Consider the following 17135-nt stretch of genomic DNA (forward strand, 5'->3'; position numbering starts at 1 on the left):
TGATGTAAGCCTCCTTTTGTGTTTGTCTCTGAGACACTCTTGTCCTGTTTTCCTCAACTAAAACATTTATTGAGACCTGTTGAATGCCAGATGTTGAAGATGGTGAACAAAGTAGGAACGACGTCCGTCTCAGAGAACTTCAGTTGCACAAAGAACACCCATAAGTAACGGCATCGTCACTGGACACATGTGCCAGTGTTTGCAGGAGTGCAGCATCCTGGCGGGTGCAAATGGGAGGACCAGGGGCGCGTCCGGGAAGGGGCAGGGCGGGGGTCCCCTAGAGGTACGCAGGCTTCCAGCAGAGGGAGCAGCAAAGCAGCGATCCCTGGCGGCCCGAGCAGCAGACTGGAGAGCTGGCTCCCAGGGAGTCAAGTGCGCCTAGACAGGTGGTGACCGGGTTGGGGGGAGGGGGCAGGCAGGGCACCTTGCAGTCTAGTTAAGGGGTTTGGACTCTGGCCTTGTAGAACATGTGTGAATGCATAGTTTATGGATGAGCGGGACTGGAGGACTAATCCAGATGGCAGGTGGTGGTTTTCTGCTTGGGTGCTTAGTGGAGGGGGTGGGCAGTGCTCCTGAGAGTTTGGAAAAGAACACGAGAGCACCTGGTTTTTCTTGCCTCTGTATTTTTTTCTTTCTTCCTCCCGCCTGTCCTTTGGATTCTCCCCTATCCATCTCTCTGTCTGTTGTGTCTCTTGCTTCTAGCTGTAGACTCTAGGTCTTCATTCCTTGCTTGCATAATGGAGCTTACCCTGCTCGTCACTCATTGCTCCTGTGTGGCCACAACCACAGTTGGCATGTAGACCCTTCCCCTCCCCCCATCAGGTGCCTTGTGCCCCCTTGCTTCCCACGCCTGTCCCAGGTAGCCCTTGGTCTGCTCTTTGTCACTGTAGACTATATTCGTCACTGCTGAAGTTTCAAACGTGTAAATGGTATCATACATTGTTTGTTCTTTGGTGTCTGGCCTCTTTCAGCATGTTTTTGAGACTCATCCCTGTTTTCGTGTTTCCTGTCGGACTTATTGGCAGATGGTAGTTTGATTTATGGGTACACAACTGTTCACATTCACCTGTGAATTTTCCTATTGACTTTTCAGATGTCTTTCCTGTTGAACGAGGATCTCTGTGTTTTTTCTTAATTGGAACATAGTATTAATGCTTTACTTTGGTGTTAACATGCTTTGTTAAAAGACTGATATTTACTAAATAGTTATATATTGCTCCATCTGACTTTTCAGTTCAGTTCAGTGTCAGTTGCTCAGTCGTGTCTGACTCCTCGCTACCCCATGGACTGCAGCACACCAGGCCTCCCTGTCCACCACCAGTTCTCGGAGCTTGCTGAAACTCGCGTCCATCAAGTTGGTGATGCCATCCAACCATCTTATCCTCTGTTGTCCCCTTTACCTCCTGCCTACAATCTTTCCCAACATCAGGGTTTTTTCCAGTGAGTCAGTTCTTTGCATCAGGTGGCCAAAGTATTGGAGTTTCAGCTTTGGCATCAGTCCTTCCAACTCACACATCCATACGTGACTACTGGAAAAACCATAGCTTTGACTAGACGGACATTTGTCGGCAAAGAGTTATCTCTGCTTTTTAATATGCTGTCTAGGTTGGTCATAGCATTTCTTCCAAGGAGCAAGTAACTTTTAATTTCACGGCTGCAGTCACCATCTGCAGTGATTTTGGAGCCAAAGAAAATAAAGTCTGTCACTGTTTCCACTGTTTCCCCATCTCTTTGTATGAAGTAATGGGACTGGATGCCACGATCTTAGTTTTCTGAATGTTGAGTTTTAAGCCAACTTTTTCACTCTCCTCTTTCATGTTCATTAAGAGGCTCTTTAGTTCCTCTTTGCTTTCTGTCATAAGGGTGGTGTTATCTCTGTATTTCTCCTGGCAATCTTGATTCCACTTGGAATCAAGATTCTGTGAACAGTGAACATCTGAATTTTAAAAGTGGCAAAATCAGTTTATCATCCTCTCAGGAGGCGAAAGAATACTTCTACAGTGAATTATCTTGAATTAGTAACACTCAACATATTAAATGCCTTTATTTATTTGTTATATTTTTATGTTCAGCTTTTACATAAATTTGGGCAGAAAGGTCTTTATACCATCTTAAGTGATTTTATGTGCTTTTTCTAATCTCTTGTTTTCTGCATATCTCTAGCAGGGAAATGTCCAGTGAAATAAATTAGTTTTGCAGCTGGTCTTTAAGGCACAGTTTGTCTTGTTAAATATTTTCTTCTATGTGCAATTTCAGTTAGTTGTCATCGAATGGCTAGTTTGTATACTTTTAACAGAGCTAACAGTGTGCCCGGGAAGACCCGTAAAGATAATGGGCTTGGGTTGTGACTCAGAATTGCAGCCATAACTAACTCAGTAACAAGCAGATTGAAGGAGAACTTACCATCTCACATTGTTATTTTGACATTGCATAATGACTCTCTGTAATAGCACCTTTTATTTTTAAAGATTCCTCATAGGCACTGTTGATATGATAGAGCAATATAGAGATGTCAGTTTAACAGCTCCAAAGATCTACTACACATTTTGTAAACGTATTTCAGTTATATTTTGGCAGTAAAGAGAGCAGGAAGATAATGCTTCCATTAAAGTGATCAACTATTCTTGTAGGAATTGGGTAAGATGAGTGAAAAGGCTTTTAGATGAAATTATCTCTGTATAAATTGCTTTTGCATATGTAACTGCCTTTGCATATGTAACTGTCTCACAGAGCTTTGGGGCAATTCAGCCGGTGCAGCCCTGGGGGTGGTGTTTGTGGACACGAGCTCCAAGAAGGAAGTGTACGTATGGCTTTTCAGTAAGCCTGCTGCTTAGCTGTTACACTGCGTTAATTCAGTCTTTTCACTCCCAGCCTTCTTTCTGTTTTCTTACACAGTTGATTAAAACTTTCGTTAACTTTTGCTGTTTCAGCTCTGTGTTATTTTCCATTCTTAAAGCAATTATGGTCAGTGGGAACAAGATCTCAATTTGTGCTGTCCAGCCACTTGGAACAGCGTGTCAGCGTGAGCGCTCCAGCAGTAACACTGATGGAAAGAGAGCCGCCAGACACACTCAGTTGTTTCTCAGATACTTTGGGCATGATCTTGTCTGAGTGCATTTTAAATTTTATGTTAGAGTGAAATGCATTTTAAATCATACACTTTTCTGTAATAAATGCTTTTATCTGCAGAAATTCCACATGGAAGTACTTGAAAAGCAACACTCTTCTTGATGCATTATTTTCCTTTAACATATTTCTAAGTGCTTCTGTAGCTCAGAAATGCATGAGTGTTTGTTTCTTTCCTGTGCCTATAATTCTGATTACTTTCTTTTTGTTTTTTCCTCCTGACTTCCCACCTGCATTCCACAGATTGCCTCCTCTGATGCTCCTCTTCAGCCTTTGGTATCCTCTCCTTCTCTACAAGCTGCTGTTGAGAAAAACAAATTGGAGGTATGGTGGTGTTCTAGCCAGCTGTGTCCATACGCTCGGTGTGAACGTGCCATCATTTATGCTGTATTAGTTGTTTATTATGGATGCTGTAATAGTTGTTTATGCTTTGAATGGTCTCCAGTATTAAATACATTAAATACAACAATTTTAGGACCGCTTTCCTATGCTGCAGGTAGGATTAAAGAGCTTTAATCTGTATTTAATTTCAGAATGACTAATTTATCGGTACCATAGATTTATCTCAGCATTTAATAAGCAATTATTTTTTCGCTGTTGTTTCTGCTACCACCTTAGGCTTAAAGGAACTGTTCTATAATTGCTCTTGAATTCTTTGATTTACTAGGAAGAGATTTTGGTTAAAATTTTTCTGTCTATGATTCTATTGTTATAAACTCTTGAACGTTCATGTCATTTTGTTTTTTAAGCCATAGTAACTATCGTATGGATACAGTGTATGCGTAGAGTCATCATTGTAGAGAGTGATAATTGTTGAGATGTGTGTGGGGTAGGAGTGATTACGGAGCGTGGTGCTATACCGTTATGGACTTTTAAAGTCATCCCTATAAATAGTTGAAGGTTTTAATTTTTTTGACTCTTTTATCTTTTTTTGTTGTTATAATGACCATGGTGAATTTGAGACATCCTTTATCTCACACTTTGTCTGTGTCTCCTCATTGCTAAATGGTGTACTTGACATGTGAGATACAAAGACAGATAAGGTGTATCCTTTGCCGGGGAGATGCTTCCATCGAACAGAGGAAAATGGGGAACCTTACGGGGGTTTCTGGCGCAGCCGAATGGGGGCCGTGATTGCTGAGCCCTCACAGAGCCGCTCTGGCCCAGGGCGCTCATTCTTCCTGGACGTTCCCTGTGAGGACTGGGGTGCAGTCCAGACAGAGAAAGTGTCCTGTGAAGAAAGCCTGCGGGCAGAGCAGGATGAGTGGGGTTTGTGGCAGAAGGCAGGCATGTGGCTGGTGGGGAAGCGGAGGGGCGCCTTCCTGGGAGCCTGTTGGCGCGTCTGGGCTCTGACCCTAGGCCCTGGCTCCGCAGCGCCTTCCACGGGTAGAAGGAGCGTCCGGAACCGGTTTTCTCCTCCGGACTGTCTGTGCCACCATCTCCGGAGAGTGAACTTTGTGCTGCTGGATGTAGAAGAGGCCCGAGGACTTGTTGCTCTGGCTCAGGCGTGAAATGATGGGAGCGTGTGCTGAACTGGAGGCAGAGGGAGTGGAAGGAAGAGTGGTCTTCAAAGACCCAGAGAAGGTTGGGTCTGTGAGGTGTATGATGAGTGAGTCGTGGAGGTGCTCTGGGGACCTTGATGACTCCTGGCTGCAGGCCTGAGCATCTCAGCAGATGATGCGCTCTCCAGGGAGAAGGGATCCAGGCTGAGGAGGCGGAGCAGCTTTGAGGTGAGAATAGGGATGGGGCGGACTTAAGAGTTGGGTGTGTTGAATGTGAGGTGACTGAACACCTGTGAGGGGTCTGGTGGGAGGTTGGAGACACAGGTCTGGAGGCCGAGGAGAGGTCCCAGGTGGAGGAGTGCAGAGGCAGTCCGCGTATACTGTGTTGAGTGGTGACATGAGAGTGGAGAGCTGGGCACACTGGAACCTCACAGCACAGCAAGGGGGTCCCGAGGAGACAGTGAGGGGTGGTTTGGAGCATGAAGGGCGTGGTTGGAGCTGGAGAGACTTGGGTGGTCAGAGGGTTGTAGGTGTCAGGGGTCAGGAGCAGAGAGGAAGCCCTGCAGGAGGTGGAGGTGGCCTCAAGGGCGTGAAAGGTGGCTGCGGTGCCTGTTCAGAGGGTGGAAGCCCTCAGGTCACGTGTCTGCTGTGCGGGGCTGGCCACCAGGTCCTGGAAAGCGGGGTCTTACCCGGCCTAGTGGCGTCGTCTTGCCTGACAGCATTTAGACACCATTTAGACAGCGTTTAAGGGCACTCCGTCAAAAGGTTTATTCATGCTTTTTTTTTTCTTACCCTCTTAAAATTTCTAATTTTATGTAGTTTTATAATGTGTATAATAGAGTACTATATGTGCTTTATTAATAAATACATACATATATTGAGTATGTTTGCTCACAACATTTGAGACAGAAGTGCATAATAAAAAGTTTTAGAGACCATATCTTTAATGAACCCAAGATCTACTTTTCTTTGCCTTATAGGACTTGAACATTTTTTCCTGTTCTCTTTTGCAGAAGGTCTCCTATTTCACTATATCATTTGGCTATGTAATAACCAAATTTCAGGAACTACTGTTTTGAAATATCAAACACTGCTGTGTTTTATTCTTGCTGAGAAAATAGTTTAAAACAACTTAGGTTCTCACAGTACTCTTTGGTCTTTCTTTCAGCAGCTTTTGATTCTAAAGATGGGTGTTATCTGTAGGTAAAACTATATGGCCTGTGTTTAGAGCCCATGGTTTTTTTTTGTTTTTTTTTTTTTTGAGAAAACATAGAAAATGAAAGTTTAACAATGCTCACTAAACGTTAGGGTCCTAGAAAGGTCTGCTACTGGTGCATCTTAGCTATTTATAAGATTTTGAATATTGCTTGTTTCATAGAGTGGTTGAAACTAATCTCTTCAGACTGCGTTTATCTACCTTTTCTAGCAGCTCTGGTTTTGAGGTATTCCCAGGAGAAAGAGAGAGAGATTTGTCTCTCAGAAAGGACTTACAGAAAATTTTGAGGTTTCTGTTCATCCTACTAAGAGCCAAAGAAGAAATAGCAACTGCCTTAACAAATCAGAAGCGTTGATACTAAAGATATATTTCCTCCAACCTAAAAAAATATATATATTTCACCATTCCCTTAGGAAACTTGTATCTTAAATAGATCAGTCACCTGATGAGTTGCCTGCCTTTAAGTTCCTTACTTTTGTCTCCTTTCTTTATTATTAAAATTTTTTTTTCTTGTATTTATACTTTTTATTTTGAGGTATAGCCTGTTAACAACCAATGTTGTGATAGTTCTAGGTGAACAGAGAAGGGCCTCAGCCCTACATATACTATATGTATCCATTCTCCCCTCAACTCCCTTCTCATCCAGGCTGCAGCATAACACGGAGCAGAGTTCCCTGTGCCATACAGTAGGGCCCTGTTGGTTGTCCATTTTAAATATAGCAGTGAGTACACATCCATCCCAGACGCCCTAACTATCCTTTCCCCGTCCTCCCTCTGCCAGCAGCCATAAATTCGTTCTCCAGCCTGTGAGTCTGTTTCTGTTTTGTAAGTTCATTTGTGTCATTTCCTTTTAGATTCCCCGTATAAAGGATGTCATATAATATTTTTCCTTCTCTAACTTACTTTACTCAGAATGGCACTGTCTAGGTCCATCCATGTTGCTGCAAATGGCTGTTTCATTCTTCTTAATGGCCGAGTAATATTCCATTGTATGTGCGCACCGCGTCGTCTTTATCCATTCCTCTGTTGGTGGACATTAAGGTTGCTTCCATGTCTTGGCTATTTTAAACAGTGCTGCAGTGAACATTGGGGCACATGTATCTTTTTGGATCATGTTTTTCTCTGCATATATGCTGAGAAGCGGGATTGCAGGGTCATATGGTCACTCTATTTTTAGTTTTTTAAGGAATCTCCACACTGTTCTCTATAGTGACTATACCACTTTCCATCCTCATCAACAGTATAGGATTCCTTTCTCTCCACACCCTCTCCAGCTTTTATTGTTTGTGGGTATTTTGATGATGGCCATTTTGGCTAGAACCCATGTTTTTAATGTGACTTCAAGGCCCATGTCATAAAATTGTTGCTTACAGCCATATTTTGACAACTGAAATTCCAGTGTTTAAGACATCAAATTGTGCTCTCCCTTGGTTAAACACAGCTAGCTGGTTTAATTTGGGCTTCCCTTGTGGCTCAGCTGATAAAGAATCTGCCTGCAAAGCGGGAGACCTGGGTTCAGTCCCTGGGTTGGGAAGATCCTTTGGAGAAAGGAAGGGCTAGGGAAAGATTTACTGAGCGTGGCCCTGCTCATCAGAACAAGACCCAGTTTCTCCCACAGTCAGTCTCTCCCATCAAGAAGCTTCCGTAAGGCTTTTATCCTTATCTGTCAGAGGGCAGACCAGATGAAAACCACAATCACAGAAAACTAATGAAACTCATCACATGGACCACAGCCACATGAGCCATGCCATGTTCTGACAAAACGTGGTCCACTGGAGAAGGGAATGGCGAACCACTTTGGTATTTTTGCCTTGAGAACCCCATGAACAATATGAAAAGGCAGAAACCCTAAAGGAAACCAGTCCTGAATATTCATTAGAAGGACTGATGTTGAAGCTGAATCTCCAGTACTTTGGCCACCTGATGTGAAGAACTGACTCATTTGAAAAGACTCCAATGCTGGGAAAGATGGAAGGCAGGAGGAGAAGGGGATGACAGAGGACTAGATGGTTGGATGGCATCACTGACTCAATGGACATGGGTTTGAGTAAGCTCCAGGAGTTGGTGATGGACAAGGAGGCCTGGCGTGCTGCAGTCCATAGGGTCGTAAAGAGTTGGACATGACTGAGCGACTGAACTGAACTGGTTTAATTTATTTTTGGTGATTTCAGATGTACCCACCAGTCATAGTGATTAGAAAGACGGGCTTCTTCCCCATCTCATGACAGTGACATCCTTGAGAAATAACTAAGAGCTTTGAAGGGCTGCAGGACCATCCACCTCCAGCATATTAGTGAGGATGTCCAGTTATGTTGCTTTCCTCCCTAAACTTGACTGGTGTCTGGAAAACATTTCATGACATCTGAAGGACTTCTGCACATCCTGTTTATTTTTCACTTACACTGTGGCGGTGATATTCCTTACCTCGGAAGGCTTTTATGCAGGTCTCGGTGAGTCACATGGTGTCTAGCCCTTGAGAAGGGCTCAGGAGGTGCCCGCTGTCCCCTTGGGGAGGACAGTGTGGGGGAAGCAGAGCCCACTGGACGACAGCGAGCATGGAGGCTTTGCAGCCCTCAGCCCTGCTGCGATCGGCTGTGTGTGTCACCTTCCTGAGAGTTTGTTTCTGCATTTGTAAAATGACAATGAGGACTTTCTTCCGACATTATTATAAACATTGACTTAGACAGTAAGGTGCTTATCACAGTGCCTGGCCCATAGGAGCTTTAATTTTATCTCTACCATTTTGGCTTAGGAATTGCTGGTGTTGACTTTCCCAATTTACAAATAGTAAAGATTCTTCCCTTGAGAGAGGTGGTGTCAAGCACCATTTTTAAAGGCATAGGTGCAGATGCAACACTTAGGCATTTTCACCAAGTTTCATGTGTTTATTTTCCTGCCTTTTCTAGGTTCAGCAGTTTATCCTTTCGTCTTTGCTGCCAGGGACTAAGGTCTAGATCAGCACTCAGTTGCATTATCATCAGATTGTAAATTTCTAGGTATCTCTTCCCTCCATATGCCTTACAAATGCTCGTTGTTTAATCTACTTCATTTTCCTTTTCCCACCTGTTTATAGCCCTTAAGTTTTTATCATTATATCTTATTTCATCCTTCTTGAAAATGCAAATTGTGAACTTTATAATATCATTATAGTTTACTTTGACTGGGTTGTATCATATATGCAAACCAGTCAGCTCGTTCTGGTCCCCAAGCACTATCTTCAACGTTATTTTCAAGAGAAAATAATCGTATTTGTCCTTTAAAAATACCACAACACTATGGTGATTGAAAAAAAAATTAAAGTGATTTTACACTTTGCTTCTCATGTTTACATGTTGTACTCTGCCTTCATCTGGTTGATAAAGAATTCTCTTCTATGAGTTAGTTTTTATTTTCTTTGTATTCAAATTTCAACTTCTTGGTTGCTGTTAGGAAACCTAACTTTATGTAAAGATGCAATGAGAATTTATTGAATAGAAATTGCATTTGTTTTAAACAAATTTTGAAATATCAAAGAAGTTCTAAATTGTCTCACTGCTGTCTTAATTTTTTAAGGAAAGTTATTCTTTATTGTGTTATTAACGTACTTGATGACAGTATGAATTTGCTGTGCTTTCTTTCATGTCTCAGTATCACTGAATATTGTCATCATTGAAATTTGTACTCTCTTCAAATGACTCCAACTAATAAAATAAAAATGTATGAAGAGCTGACATTTTTAAAAAAGTGAACTTATCAAAACTTTCGGCTGTGTTTTAGAAAGAAAAGGAAAAAAAAAAGGAAGAGAAAAAGAAAGAAAAGGAGCCAGAAAAGCCTACAAAACCTCTTACAACTGAAAAGGTAATCTCTTGCTGTTTTTTAATCCACGCAGGCTACAACCTTCTCTGTATAGTTATATATGGATGATTTGGAGATACTCATGATATGCAATGTCATTCTTTGAACCAGTATTTGTGGAGTGTGTCCTGTATCTGTCTGGTCCTGTATGACTTGTAATCCGGTGCATATGTGTGGGTGTAGATTCCTGTGAGTTTCTCGAGGGCAAGTATTATTCCTGATGTAAAGAGTGGTGGTTTTAGCTTTCTTGCACAGTCTGACTTCACAGTCAGCACAGTTGAGAGAGTGCAGAGGGCCCTGCAGAGGCCTTCGGAAGACACTCCACACTGAGTGTAGCACTTGAGTGGACTGACGTGTAGGTAGGATGGAGGTTGTGAGGAGTGTGTCCTGTGGAGAGAACACCTTAAGGACGTAACCGAAAGTAAAGACAGGGTTTATTTAGAAAAAGAGTGAGCAGTAGAGTGAAGAAAGATCTATGTCTGTGGGAAGGTCGTGGGAAAGAGACCAGAATGGTAGATTGAGCTCAAATTGTAGAGGACTTTAAGGTCCACATTGATCCTTTTTGAAGGACAGGCTGTGGATTCTTTTGGATGTTCTTTTGCAGTGATGAGCAGGAGAGCTGTGATCAGGCCTACTATCTTGCTACACTACTGTAGCAAGATACGATGGATGTCTGTAAAGGACTTGGTTAAATAGTCATGGTGGCTTGGCTCTCAGTGCATTTCCTCACACAATGATGGAGCACAGAAAGAGAATTATTACTAAAGAGAGCGTGTCCTTGATTTTAATTGTTGCAGTGTGAATAGTCGACTTTATGAAGGCATAAATTACACAGTACAAACTGCTTCCATTTGAAGTGTAACTGGCTCTTTTTCCATCATGTTTATTAGAATAGCCTATTCCTTCAGAAAGTTATAAGCATGCCTTCAGCTTTAAGACGTGCTGCTAAGAATCCCAAGGCTGGTCAGAACTTTATGGAGCACCCACACCTGTCCACCATCTGCGCCTTCACCTGCGCCTTCACCTCCCTCCTAGTGGGTGTCCCCTTAACCCCCGGCCCCACCAGTACCAGGCCAACCTGTCTGTTGCCCCCTGAACACACTTCCCATCTCTTCCCTGAACTGCCTGGCCAAGGCTGTCCTTTGCTCTCCCCCAACTTCCCTAGACCTCCTCCTTGTCCGTGAAGGCCCTCTAACTGCCCCAAGTAGATGCACTTTCTCCCTTCCTCAGAATTCCGGGGACATTGTCATACATTTGATTGTATTATTTCCTCTCTCATATGATTCTTTAATTATACTGTTAGATCAGTTTCTTTGCCCAACAGGGGATGCATCTAGGTTTTGTTTTAGTCAGATGTTAAATATTATAAAACTTTTTATAAGGAGTGATTAAGTTAGTAATTATAACCCCAGTTACTTAAATTGCTTCAGTTCTCCTCGGGAAACTTTTCTCTTCAGCGTGCATCAGTAAGAAGCTGTAAGTGAAATCTCTTTGACAGTTTTCTCTTTGATTGCAAAGGAATTTAAAAATCACCAGAAGGTTTTATCTTTTGTTTTCAAAAGTTAGAAATATCAAAGAGTTTATATAATGCCTTACTGTTGTACTTGGCAAGATTTAAAATTTAACCTCTTTTAAAACATGTATTTTTTTCTCTTAAAAAAAATTTTGCCCTGAGAATACAGTGAGCATTCGATGTCATGACCTCATGTATTTCACTGCCTTATGTGTAAGTGCTTGCCTTCCATTGCCCGCTGAGGGAAGGGGCCGCCAGTGACCTGTGAGCAGTCTCTGGATTGCGGGTGTGAGAAGAGCACTTCAGAGGTGGGCACGCGGAGGAGCCGGCACTTTTCTGTTACCTTCAGTGTTAGGTTTTACTAAACCCAGTTCACACCTCGTCTGTTACTCTTGCTCACCCTGCAGAGTTCAGGACTCCTGCTGCTGCTAGTGGGAACCTTGCTGAAGGAATAATCACCCACAGGGAGAAACCTCAGTTCCTGTCAAACTTTCGTGGTCAGGATAGTACAAGCTGCATGAGAAGGGAGAGACCAGTGCATTTACAAGTCTGCACAGTGGGGAGACAGAGCAGTGGCGCCAGTGAGCTCTCCTCTTTCGCACTAGCCGTTTCTCTGTGCCTTGTCTCTGAGCTGAGGTGGTCAGGGAGCTTGTATAGTCTTGTTGTTGTTTAGTCACTAAGTCGTGTCCGACTCTGCAAGCCCATGGACTATAGCTCACCAGGCCCATGGGATTTCCCAGGCCAAGAATACTAAAGTGGGTTGCTATTTACTTCTCCAGGTGATCTTCCCAACCCAGGGATTGAACCCACGTCTCCTGCATTGACAGGTGGATTCTTTACCACTGAGCCCCCATGGAAACCCCCGTGTATAATCTACAGAGGAGAAATTAGTAGTAATAGTGAAAATTATATCAGTAGTAGTCAGAATATCATCCTCATTAATAAGAAGGGGTTGGCTTTATTGGCTATCTGTTATCTGCCAGGAACTGGGCAGGTGTAGTTTGCATGTGCACTTACAAGTGTGAAGTGACCAGCCTTGTATTCACCACCTGGTCAGGAAACAGGACGTGGCCGGCTCCCCAGAAGCTGCCACCGTAACACCTCCTGGTTCAGTCACCTCTCTTCTCCCCAGAGATAATCGTTTCCTTGCATTTAGAAATAGATTTATCTTCTCTGAGTGTGTATGTAAATAATAGAAATCATATTTAGAAAATACTGTTTTTCCTGTATTTTTTGAACATACAAATGATAGCACGAATATTCTTTTGTTTTGCTTTTTTTTTCCAGTCAGCATTTTTTTGGTATATAGTTGTCTGCTTCCTTAGTTAATTGTTGTGTAGTATTTCATCGTATTTTTGTTTCTTTCTTTATCCATTCGATTGGTAAACACTGGGATTATATCCAGGCTTTAGCTCTTAATAAGCAGTGCTGCTGTGAGCGCTTTTGTACGTGCCTCTAGGTGTGTACTTCTTCAGGATGTATTTACGAGTGGACTTGTTTGGTCATAAAGTGTGAACACTGTTGTGCATACTCAGTTGCTAAGTCATGTCACACAGCCCCGCATCATGTACACCAAATGCCAAATGTATTCTGGTGACCCTGCGTTCTTTCAACATTTGGTATTATCAGAAATATTGTTTAAAGTCTGATGAGTGTATAGTGATATCTCATTGTATTTTAAGTGTCCATTTTGTATATTACGAACAAAGCTCAGGGCCTTTTCACATGTTTATAGCCCATTTGGAGCCCCCCTTTGGAGCTCTGATTCAGATCTTTTACCTCTTTTTAAATTGGATTGCTTACTTTTCCCTCTTTGCCTTTTTTTTTCCTAAATACAGTTTCTCTTTATTTTTTTTAATTGCCTATTTTTTTCTTTTTTAAAATTTATTTTAATTGGAGGCTAATTACAATATTGCGGTTTTAACAATCAACACACACGCATACATGTCGAAGAAACTGGTCCTTTTCCAGTTACATGTTTGCAAATGTCTTATTTCTGTGGTTTTATTGCTCTTTTTATTTCTGGTTTGTGAATCAGTGATAGAAGGCATCCTTGTCTTATTCCTGACCTCAGAGGGAAGGCTTTCAGCTCTTCACCTGTGTGTGTTCTCTTTACTCCTTGCAAAGACCAGTTGTTGTTGGAGGTGGAGGAACCAAGAATCAGAGAGAATATATGAACTGGCTAATGTAATCTAGTTTAGTTAGATAATTTATGGAGCTTGGAAAAATAGGATTTCATTTCTTTTATAAGGCAGAGCAGACTAAGCTCCATCTTGTACATCTTCATGCGTTTGAAAGAGTGATGCTTGATAGGGTTTATTTTTCCAGAATACCTCTTCTAAGTCCACTTATTTCTACACATAATTAAAGCCATTAACATGGACTTGACATGCAGCAGTGAGTTAATAAACAGTTACTTGGAAGTGTGCTAATTGGGGATCAGAAGGAACCTTGCTACCTAGTCCCAATCTCTTACTTTATACAGGAGCAGACTAAAACCTAGAAGGACATCAAGCCACTGAAAAGTGACTTGCTCAGTGCTAACAGTTGTTAGCAGTTGAGGGGGTTTGCTGGGGTCCAGCCCCGGCTGATCCAGGGTATTCAAAGGGGAGACGGTGTCGGTGACTATTTAAATATTCATCAAAGATATAAAGAGTGATAGAATGAGGATAGCTCAGTAGGAAAATTCATTGGAGAAAAAAGGCTGAGTAGCTTGGTTTACGCGGGAGACCAATAAAACTTCAAGACAAGAAGCTTGCACCACTTACGTAGGCTGCAGGCGTCCGTCCGTTCTCCCAAAGGAGAGGAGACACTGAGGCCTCCCCGGTTGGATCTTAGAACCCCAGGCATAATTAGTAAGTATGGCAGGTTCCACGCTCCAGATGGAGACTCAGCCAGAGTTTGAGAGAGAGAGAGACATGGGGAGACCAGTATTTCGAGGAACTGATCCCAATTCTTTATTTTCCAGAGTCTGTTTTTATACACTGAGATGTTATACAAAAGTCACGTGGGGACAGCAGTCCTGACTTTTATCAAAGTCAGGTGCTTCATACAAATGTATACAGAGGTCTTAGGGGTGTTACATCATTTCTGGCCAGGGGGACCTGCTGACAATTTATGACCCTCTCCTTGTGACAGTGGTCAGTCATCCAGAACACTTTTTTCTCCAAGGGTGATTATTCTTAAAACAGACGCCACCCAAATAAAGTTACATTCCTATAGGGTGAGGGTGTAGTGGGTTTTAGTTAAGGAAAGAATTTACTTAGTCTAAGGTCTAATGTGATTTATATCAAAGGTTAATACTTATTTCTTCTATATATTCATTAATGTGTGTAAGGGCAGGGGATGTGGAGACTTAGCAACAAACATTGGCTCAACAAATGAAAAACCCTTCACCAATACAATTTCTAATCAGCCCACTATACTTATACTAATGGTTTTCTAACTTTTCTAAGGAACCTGTTTTTAGAAGGTTTAAAGCATCTCGTGCCTCTCATGGTTGGGAGGCTGTGAGCAATCACATGTAGCCAGACAAGCCTGTCAGGCAGGCTAGAGAACCTTCAGAGGAGTTTGTAGGTTGAAACACTCCTATCACGCCCAGGAATTATTATTAACTGGAGCTCTAAGTTACCTCCTTCTCCGAAAGAGGTGGTGGGGGACAGCCCCCTGTAAAGTCAGAGATGTAGGGGAGAGCACAAAGTAGTAAAGTAGGCAGGCTCTGGTTATGGGGGTAGATGCTCGAGAATTTCCAGGGGGACTCCTGAGGCTCGATCCCACCTTTGTGTATGTCGAGCCTCCTTCCTCATGACCTTTGCCATGGGCAGAGTGCCTCACGCTGGCCCCCAACAGGGGTTGAACCCAGGTTTTCTTTCGATTTAAGTCCCAGGTCGTTTGTGTGTGTGTGGGTGCTTTGATTTGACATATGTGCCCTCAGGTACTGCAATTTTTTGTTCTGTTGTACATTCTACATCATTTTATAATGAACAGTCCAGGGTTCTCTAAAAAAGAATGGTGTTTATATATAACCCCATCCCATATTGTCTTCTAACTAGTGGATTCATAATTTTTATTGATTTCCTACCTTAGGGACTTCTTCCTTCCGTAAATACACTTGTTTTCCCTGAGCAACCTACTACTTTTGTTTAAATCGTATTTTGTACTTAGGTCTCCCTGAGGCTTATGTTACTGTGTTGTATAAGCATCTGTTACTAATAGGGTTAGCTGGAGCCAGCTCACTTTCTTTTCTGGGGAGCAGAAGGTAAAACCTAAACATTTACTGAATCAACTGATTAATAGGGCAGATGTTTTTGACATTTACATAGATGTCTGTCTGTTGTGCTTTAGATATTCTGCTGGAAAATAGTGTATATATTTGACTTTTTCTAAAATATTCTGTCCTATGTTTGACATTTCTAATTCAGTTCGTTTAGATTTATCTACTAGACTGTCTCCCAAGTAGCTGGTGATCTATAAATATGTTTATGTAGATGAGAAGTACTCTATTAAAGGAATGTACATGAGTTCTCTTTCAGTTTAAATAAGCAGATCTTGATTTCTCCTTTGGGAGGTTCTAAGTTTTATAGTTTTTCTTAAAGATGTACATATCAAAACATGAAAAATGGACAGATAGTTCTTGGGATGGGGGAATTAAATCCTCCAGTACTCTTGCCTGGAAAATCCCACGGACGGAGGAGCCTGGTAGGCTACAGTCCATGGGGTTGCTAAGAGTCGGACACAACTGAGCGACTTCACTTTCACCTTTCATGCATTGGAGAAGGAAATGGCAACCCACTCCAGTGTTCTTGCCTGGAGAATCCCAGGGACGGGGGAGCCTGGTGGGCTACCGTCTCTGGGGTCACACAGAGTTGGACACGACTGAAGTGACTTAGCATAGCATAGCATAGCATAAAGTAGTTTAAAGTAATAACCACAGTAGTGGTTCTGGTTTTATTGCTGTTTATTATAATGTAGTTTATTATTGATAGAATTTATGTGTTAAGTTCTGAAACTTTTAAATTGTATGTTAAGAAAACTTTAGGGATCAGCAAATGTTTTTCTGTAGAGAATCAGATACTAAATCTTTTAGGCCATAAGGTATCTTTCACAACTGTTCAACTCTTCCTTTGTAGTACACAGGCAGTATATGTGAATGTGTTCCAGTAAATGTTATTTACAGAAGCAGGTGGCCATGTTTGTTGAGACTTGGTTGCAGCAGGAGAAGCAGGGTCAGGAGGAGAGTCAGGTTCAAGCCCGTGGTCTGGGTTCAGTCAGTTAACTGGGCAAAGTCAGTTAATTGCCTGGATCTCCTTTTTCCTCTTTTATTAATAAGCTTTGCCTTGATGATCTCTAGTGATCCCTATGGTAATTAATAGTTCTAAATTTAGAATTACTTATTAAATCTATTGAACATAGGGACAGGTTCCTAAAATCATCTTGACTATATCCTTAAAGATGGCTTTCACAGCTCCAGAGTTGGTTTTTAGTCCGTGAATTCTCTTTATTATTTCAACTGATTTCTCATCCACCTTAGTTGCTATTTTGTTTCAATGAGCTATTCTTCCTGTTAAACGACATTCTAATTTAGGAAAAAAGTATTCAGTTCTTCCTAATGCTAGCTACTTCTGCATTTATATAGAACATGTATTTGTGTGTGTATGTATGTGTGTGTATATCTGTGTGTGTCTGAATATATTATATTTCAGAAAACATGGCTTACTTTAAGGTATTAGGTATTTCTGTTTAGATGCCTGTTGTACAAGTGTAAATGCATCATTGGTTTTATATGCAATGAGTATCTTAACAGAAAAATTTAGATTATTACATCAAAGTAAAGAATTTTATATTTTCATGGACCTTCTTAAGGTCTTTCTGAGATAATTACAGTGAGTTTAGTACATAATTATTCACCTTTCTTGGAATATTTTTATGTTTTTATGAATTAAAA

General features: G+C 41.8%; 1 protein-coding gene across 13 annotated transcripts in view; it reads left to right on the forward strand.

Annotated features, from left to right (window-relative positions):
* SMAP1 (small ArfGAP 1) overlaps positions 1-17135 on the forward strand; it is a 189828-nt gene that overhangs the window by 106490 nt on the left and 66203 nt on the right. For 3 of the 13 annotated variants that reach the window (XM_086316770.1, XM_086316777.1, XM_086316774.1), the window contains 4 exons: positions 75-164; positions 2731-2800; positions 3370-3450; positions 9601-9681. The exons of 3 other annotated variants lie outside the window; for them this stretch is intronic. In XM_086316770.1, the coding sequence (XP_086172896.1) occupies positions 75-164; positions 2731-2800; positions 3370-3450; positions 9601-9681 (322 nt within the window). The remainder of the gene's footprint in view (positions 1-74; positions 165-2730; positions 2801-3369; positions 3451-9600; positions 9682-17135) is intronic. 7 more of the 13 variants (XM_086316778.1, XM_086316769.1, XM_086316779.1 and 4 more) reach the window with 4 other exon arrangements.

The sequence above is a fragment of the Bos grunniens genome, chromosome 9 (assembly GCF_055505025.1).
Source record: "Bos grunniens cultivar Pamir isolate PY7600 chromosome 9, Bosgru_T2T1.0, whole genome shotgun sequence".
Classification (NCBI taxonomy): domain Eukaryota; kingdom Metazoa; phylum Chordata; class Mammalia; order Artiodactyla; family Bovidae; genus Bos; species Bos grunniens.